Source organism: Rhamphochromis sp. 'chilingali', assembly GCF_963969265.1.
Source record: "Rhamphochromis sp. 'chilingali' genome assembly, chromosome: 3".
NCBI lineage: Eukaryota > Metazoa > Chordata > Actinopteri > Cichliformes > Cichlidae > Rhamphochromis > Rhamphochromis sp. 'chilingali'.
In genome coordinates, this window is record NC_137931.1 from 26,612,626 (window position 1) to 26,620,321 (window position 7,696).

The 7,696-nt window shown below is 39.5% G+C and overlaps 1 protein-coding gene across 1 annotated transcript in view; it reads right to left on the reverse strand.

Moving 5' to 3' along the window:
* The window catches only part of LOC308393290 (NACHT, LRR and PYD domains-containing protein 3-like), a 33,692-nt gene extending 26,166 nt beyond the window's left edge, over positions 1-7,526 (reverse strand). The window contains exons 1-4 of the mRNA XM_080876944.1: positions 7,364-7,526; positions 1,416-1,550; positions 1,147-1,296; positions 849-962 (exon numbers count right to left, since the gene is read on the reverse strand). Of these exons, the coding sequence (XP_080733070.1) occupies positions 849-962; positions 1,147-1,296; positions 1,416-1,501 (350 nt within the window). The 5' untranslated portion in view covers positions 1,502-1,550; positions 7,364-7,526. The remainder of the gene's footprint in view (positions 1-848; positions 963-1,146; positions 1,297-1,415; positions 1,551-7,363) is intronic.
* Between the last annotated feature and the right edge of the window lie 170 nt (positions 7,527-7,696).

Consider the following 7,696-nt stretch of genomic DNA (forward strand, 5'->3'; position numbering starts at 1 on the left):
CGGGAGACAGACATTCTCTCTTCCTTTTAAGATTAGGCTCAAAACTTTCCTTTTTGATAAAGCATATAGTTAGGGCTGGATCCGGTGACCCTGAATCTTCCCTTAGTTACATTGCAATAGCACGAGGCTGCCCTGAGTTTTCCCTTGCTGTCTTCTTTGTAGTACAGTTTCCCTATGTAGTTACTTCCTGGTGCAAAGTGGCTGTGATGATGCTGTGATAGCTTATCACTATCAGAGCTCTATGATTAAGACATGTAAGAACACCTATTTGTATTCGTTGGCACTATATCAAATACGTATGGAGATTAAGCCTATGTTTGAATTCTGTTTGAATTTTTACTATCGCTCAGGCTGTTAAGCATCACTATAGCTTCATATCTTTTTTTCTCTGCCAGCTGGAAATTTATTTGAAAAGTTAGGTGGAAAGTTTATTGCTTAGTTTCACCAAAGTAAGAAAGAATTATAATCCATAAACCTTCATAAAGACAAACATCTCCCCAGAAGATTGAGCACTGCTGAAGTGTCATTGAAGAGGAGAAAAAAATATTTGTCCATCCGGCAACACCTGAAACACCTGAATGGAAGTTCCCACCTACACTGTGTTTGATGCAAAGCACAAAGGAGACACGTGCATCTGGAGTCCTACAGACACTCAGCCTCTTCACTACAGAAACCCCTTCTACAACATCCATTCTTTACACTCTGACTGCTGTCTTTGTGGAAACATTCCAACACACACCACTTCACACATGAACATAGAAATGTGTGTGAAAAAGAGCTGAACTGATATTAAACATGATGGAGGATTTATTCACATTTATTCACAATGACATTTAGATACACATTACCTCTTGGCAGGAGAAGGACATCCTTTAAATTTTTCACCAATATCTTTTGACTGATGGCTCTTTAAAGACGCACAGCTGGGTTCAGGTCCAGGAGATTCTGGCTTCTTACTGATCCTAGAAGTAAAACAATAAATGTAAAAGTTTCATGAGACAGATGGAAAAACTGGAAATATTAAATTACTTACATGATGAACAAAATTACTCAAATCAGAAAAAAATGATGTAAAACAAAAAAAATTAAAATGAGAATACTTAATCCCCCAAAACATAAACAACCAGAAAAAAGTAAACTACTTACTCTTTGTCACATAAAAGTTCTTTTTTAAAGTCAGCACCAATATCCTTCGACAGGTCACTCTTTAAGGAAACACAGCTGGGTTCAGGTCCAGGTTCTGGATTAGTTTTAGGCTTAGGTCCAGCAGACCCTGGTACACCGTGCACCTCTGGGCTTTAAAACAACATACACATAAGTATGAGTGTGAATAATGAATAATGATGGAGCAGTGATGTGAGTGCTGAGCTGTGACATGGAGAAGAGTCATGGACAGTTAGAGATGGTCATCTCACCTCTGAGCTGTGGTCTGGCTCTCATGTTCCCCACACAGAGTGGTTTTAGAGGGAGGGACTCCCTCCTCTCCCTCACACTGATCCATGCTGCTGAATTCACATCCACATCAGCTCACACACAGTTTCTACCTTCACCTACAGAGGAAACACAAATCATTCATGTGCACATCAACTGAAATCCTCCTTTCCATCATGTGTGCTGTCCAAATATCAGCTGCTTCTTTTCTGCTTCATCTCAGTGTCAGCAGAATGCAGTCAGACAGCAGTGTGAGGCAGAGGAAGCTGCCATCAGCTGCTCTACTTCTACCATCAGTTCAATAGATGGAGCCATGAAGCACACATGATCACGGTTGGGAAGGTAACTTTTAAAATGTATTCCACTACAGATTACAGAATACATAACCCAACCTGTATTTTGTAATGTATTCCGTTACGTTACTCAATGAGAGTAACGTATTCTGAATACTTTGGATTACTTAATATATTGTCATGCTTTTTACAACTGCATGAATGTACTATTGCTGTGTGATTTATTACTATTACTGAACGTTACTCGAGATACCAATAGCAACTAGATTTTTAAATCTTAATATAAAATGAGTAACAGTAGGGTGGACATTAGGTAAGGCTGCACTTTTTGCAGCGATCTCATATAGAAAACTATTCTGCTCATATATCAAACAGATCCGCGGTTCCGAACCGTAGTAAAGGGACCTCTGGCTAATACGTCGGGTTCTGTGTCGGGCTCGTAGCCGAAAACTAGCTTTACTTTGTTGTGTGGGTCAACTTTGCTAGCGAGAGACAGAGAGAGGCGTTGAAAGGCTGCTCCAACGGAACTTATTGTTTCAGAGGAAAACACGAACACAGTGTACAGTCGAGTCTTAATAACTTATTTACAACTGGGCTCGTCGGGCACTCTTTTTGGCTGCAGTGGTTATTATTATATTTACTATATATATTATTATATATATTTCTTATATTACATGCTTCCATCTCCCGTTTCTGGTCTGTGACAACTCATACTTTTGACTCTCTTTTTTCTCCCTCCTCGCGCTCACAGACACATAATGGTATGGCAGTCCATTCTCCCTGCAGCACGGACTACACTGCTCATGAGTCTACATTCTTTATGGCTATGCCTGTAACACTCTGCCTATTGCCTTTATATTAAATAATTTTTTGAATAATAATTTTGAAAAGAATTTTCTTCACGTCATTTATACGAGCCGCAAGTAGAGGTGACATGGGCCGCAAGACTGAGACACAGGCATTAGAGCCTCTTATTGCGTGTTTTCTTAGGGTTTTCCACAGGTGTGAAATTAACAAAAATTGAGAGGGCATAGCCTAACATATAAAACAGGAAAAGACTGCCATGTAATCCATTTATCTCAACAAATATTCTGAATATCCCCCTTTTAACTGTAACAGAATACAGTTACTCATATTTTGTATTTTAAATACGTAACATGTATTCTGTTACTCCCTAAATAATGCATTCACTGACACACACTGTGACTGGAAGCTTCAACCCTGGGCCGGTTCTAGACAGGCATATATGAGGGGGCAGTGTTAGGGTTCCTGGGTCGGTGACCCAGTGTTTTGTGTTTTTGGTTATTTGATTTTGTTATTTCATTATATTCTAGCTTTGCTTTACAGGTTTTTCTTAGTTAAGGTCCTCTGGGTGGGGTTTGGTTAGAGTTTTAGTGTTTTGGTTTTCTGTCTGTATTTCTTTAGTTACTCTGTCTCCCCTATCACCTGTATCCCCTTGTCTAGTTCGCGTCTCTGTGTATCCTTAGTTCCTATATCCCCGTGTTCAGTCAGTGTTTGTGTCTGCCCTGGTCCCACGTCTCTGTTCCCTCTGTAGTGCCTGCATGTGAGTCTGTGTTATGTGTTTCCTGTTTTACTTTGAAGGTCTCTGTCTTATCTCAGTGTGTTCAGTTTATGCTTCCTTTGGTCTCGTCAGTTCTGATTTGCCCCAGCTGTGTTTCCCTCCTGTTATTCATTCCCTGATTGCTCCCTCTGTGTATTTAAGCCCTGTGTTTCTCTGTGTCCGTGTTGCGATCTACCGTTTACCTTGCTGTGTGTTCTGTCATTCCTCCAGTTTAAGGTTATTTTGAGTTTTTTCAGTTATGATATATTTTGAGTATCACATTAAAGCCATTTTGAGTTCACGGCTGTCTCCGGAGTCTGCACCTTGGGTCCTATTCCTGTCTGCACACAGCCACACCTAACAGGCAGACAGAAATAAAGGGGGCACCTAGTGGCAATGGAGGCGAGAAAGGTGTGGGGGTTGGGTGGGCTGATCTGGTCTGGATTAGGGCTACCACAAACAATTATTTTGATAGTCGAATGGTCACTGGTTATTTTTGCGATTAGTCGACTAATAAGATTATACATCCATTGGACATAAAACGTACAGCTTATTCCACCAACATGCTGGTGGAATAAGCTCTTATATAACTATCATTAGCTTAGTGTTTAAGGTATGTGCTAACTAAAATTAAGATGATAGTTTATTAAACTTTTAATGAAATTTGCAGACTCAGCCGTCTGCTCCTTGCTATCTAAAATATACAGGACATTGGAGTAAATTCTCAACCATCTCTCCCTTCTGTTTAATCAGTTTTCTGTTTGACGTTTATTCAGCTGTGTGAAAACTATAACTTTAATCTCAGGCAAACCGATTTACTCAGGAACAAATAAAACACTGAAAAAAGCCAAACAATAAAATTTTTAAGTTATCTAATTGACTTATATATCATGTTTAACCCGAGGAGCGAAAGACCACGGGGGGTTTGAAAACAATGTGCCTGGAGTTTGCTGTTCAAGCTGGCTCTAGAGAGCTTCGAACCCCTGGTCAGCTATCAAGCTGGTGGGAAACAGGCGTCTCTGAAAACATTGGAGCACTTTTGCAAATATGTGATGTCTTGATAAACCGAGCAGATATTTGAAGTGATCTGCTGCTACATTCTCTCCTAAAATATCTGAAAACTATTTTGTGACCCAGAAAGAGTAATAAGAGTAATATTAAAACTAAGTAGCTGCCGCCATTGCAGGAAACTGGAATTGGCTGAGCCGCACTGTGAATTCTGGGATAGGTTGGGCCACGAAGGATACACCAGACCCATCCTTCAAATCTGAGGAAAAGGAGGATGCATTTGTCGGCCGCATTTGTCGGAGTCTTTGAATTTGGCCAGCCTTTGTCACGTCGCTGTAATGTAATTGACTTTCAAATGCGGCCTCCGAAGGATGTGGCTACATTTGGACACAGCCACGATACTGGAGGCTGCTTCTTCTTCTTTGGCGTTTAACAGCAGCTGGCATCCTTGTACATGCATTGCTGACATCTTCTGTTTCACACTCTTAAATCCTACTACCTATTCCTGCGTCTTTCAGGATCTTAGCTTCAAACGACGCACCAAACTCAAATTAGTCGTCGACGTAATCGTGACTAGTAGACTAATCGTGGCAGCCCTACTCAGGATAACTGTTTCTGTCATGTAATTGGATTGCAATTTGTCAGGCCTCTACCCTAAGACCTGACCAACTTGGGTGTCCCACCTGAAGGCTAAGCTTCTGCGGGTCTAGCTTTTATGGTCACTAAGGCACGCAAACCCCCTGACCACGTTAAGGTGGGAATCCCTCAGGGGGAAAACAGAAAAGCGAAAACACCAAAAAATAAAATAAAATATTCTTCATCAGATTCTAACAACTAAAAACACGGCATTTACCTTAATTGGATAGCCTATATCAAATATATTCATACCAACAATAAAACTTCTCACTATTGCCAATATGAACAAAACTAAAAATGGTAGGCCCAGTTATAAAAAGAAAAGGAGAATTTGCAAAGTCTTGGAAAATAACACTGAAAAATACAAATAGAGAATAAACTAAAATATCCATCCAGATCTTTACAATCAACAACATAAGATCGAACTTAATTGGATGGCCTAATTCAAATAAATGTGCAAAATTAAATAAGACCCAGCAACACACTCACACAAAAACTGGTTCATCCAAAAGACAAAACTCCTAAACACAAACTTAACAATGTGTAGTGTATGCTGTACAGTGTAGCGAGGAATGCCCAGACCTCTACACTGAAGAGACCAAACAGGCCAAACAGGGTTAGGGTTACTTATCATCTCATTTGTGCCTTTTCCAGTGGATTATTAAGCTACTGTAGTAAATCTTGCCCATATTCAGTTTGTGGGCAATCTATTATTTTCTTTCTCAACTTCTACATTTTGATTTAAGGGGACAGGACGTTTGTATAAGGGGGCATTGACCCCTCTTACCCCAGTGTATAGCCGGCCCTGCTTAAACCCATTAATATTCAGTCAGTTCAACACGTCTGAACAACATTTTCAAATATTTCAGCGCATCCATGAAAGGTTCACAATAATTATTCTTACGCAGAGAAGTGTACACACACATATTGATTTACAGTTAATAAGAAGCATCTTCCATCCAGTAATGTTTTGTCTCCATAAGTTTCAGGATTAATTAGTTGATGAGTTACAATTGGGAATATACCCCTGTAAGAAGTGAAACCCCAGGGTTAACCCTAACCCTGACATTATATGGATAAGATCAAATCCTGTGTCATAGAACAAGCTTCAGTACGTGGATGTGGTCCAGTTGGACTCTTATATGTTGTTAGGAGAAGGACTAAGAAGGACTGGTGCTTCCCAGTCTGCAGTGTGCCTGCAGAAAATCAACCAATGGAACGAACAAATTACAGCTGATTATTTAACACACAATATTTCAGCTCACAGCTTCAGAATTAGAGCATTCAACCGTTGTTACCACAGAGAAGTCTAACATCATTTTTATAAACACACTTTGTTTTAGTAAATTTCTGAGAAAGATCCATGAAATGGACTCTGTTTATCATTTTCATTTCTAGCCAATAATTATTCACTGATTAATAAACATTCTTCATGTGATCTTTTGTTCTGTTTGCCTATAGATGTAGTTTGTGTTTTTATTGAGAGATCTTATTTTAATTTAATGGTTCAGCAACATTTTATCTGTATTTAAGAGTTTTGAATACTTTAGTGTAAAATGCTGTCAGAGCACATCTAGACTCTCTGTAGAGGCTCAACAACTCCTCAAAAATATATTCAGTGATGTTTAGAATCAGTCATATTGGGAAAAAGCTGCCCTGATGTCCACAGACTCCCTAGATAGCAAGAAGATATTGAATTGATGTTGATTTTTGACATCTTAAATTGTAACTTAACAGATGATGGTTATCTTTTTTTAGATAATACACAGTTGTCTTTTTCACATGTTTAAGTATTGATGATAATTTGCAGTGGTTTAGTTGGTTGAAGTCCTGTCGATTTTCAATCATGATTTTATTGTTGTTTCAGTATTAACCAAGGCTGAAAAATGATGTAAAATCAATGTCAGATTTCAGTGTCGATTCAAGGGAATTGCCTGATATTGATTTAACATTATTTCAATGAATGTTCGCTATCTGGATTGATGACAGACTGATGATATCAGCACTCATGTTGAAGACAGTCTGTGTGGTATAAACTGTGTCTAACTGGAGCTTCAATGTCTTTAAGCACAATCTTACAGATTAAGGACATGAGTCACAGACAGCTGTTTCAGGCTCAGCGGGGCCAGTCAGTAACAAATGTGACTGATATGTAATCACCTTTAAATGATTATGTTTAAATTTAATAAAGTTTAATAATAAAGTTTTAAAGCGTGATGTGTTTAATCCAGTTAGTCTCTGAGTAACACCACTCCTGTGGGTGTAAACAATGAAAAATAGTCCGCTTTCTGTTGGAAGAGAGCCAAAAGTTTGTGACGCAGTATTTTTATTCATTTTTTATTCTGTTTTGAATTTATGCCTTATCTATATTTAATAATAAAAATCACACCGTCCACTCTCACCCTCTATCGTCGCTTTACGTTTTCCTCCCTACCGTATGCGTGAAAATCCCACAGAGTGATTATAAAGACCCGGAGCTCTGAGTTTCTCCAGCGGCTTTCCGGTGCAGCTCAGGCCAGATTTAGCGTGTCAGTGAACGGGAGGGCAGCGGCTCCTCTCCGCTTCCTCCATAGACTAGTGGAGGCAGAAGAAGTTGCCTTCAGTCATCAGTAAGTGGATCCACAGTAACAATGATTCTGAGTCCAGTTGCTGACCATCAACTAAAAGACCTTTCACATAGGACGCGGCACTCATTCGTGTCTATTCTTTGCGCCACGCAATAACGGTTTCCCGCTGCGCGGACGTACCTTCGCGCGACCAGTAAAAA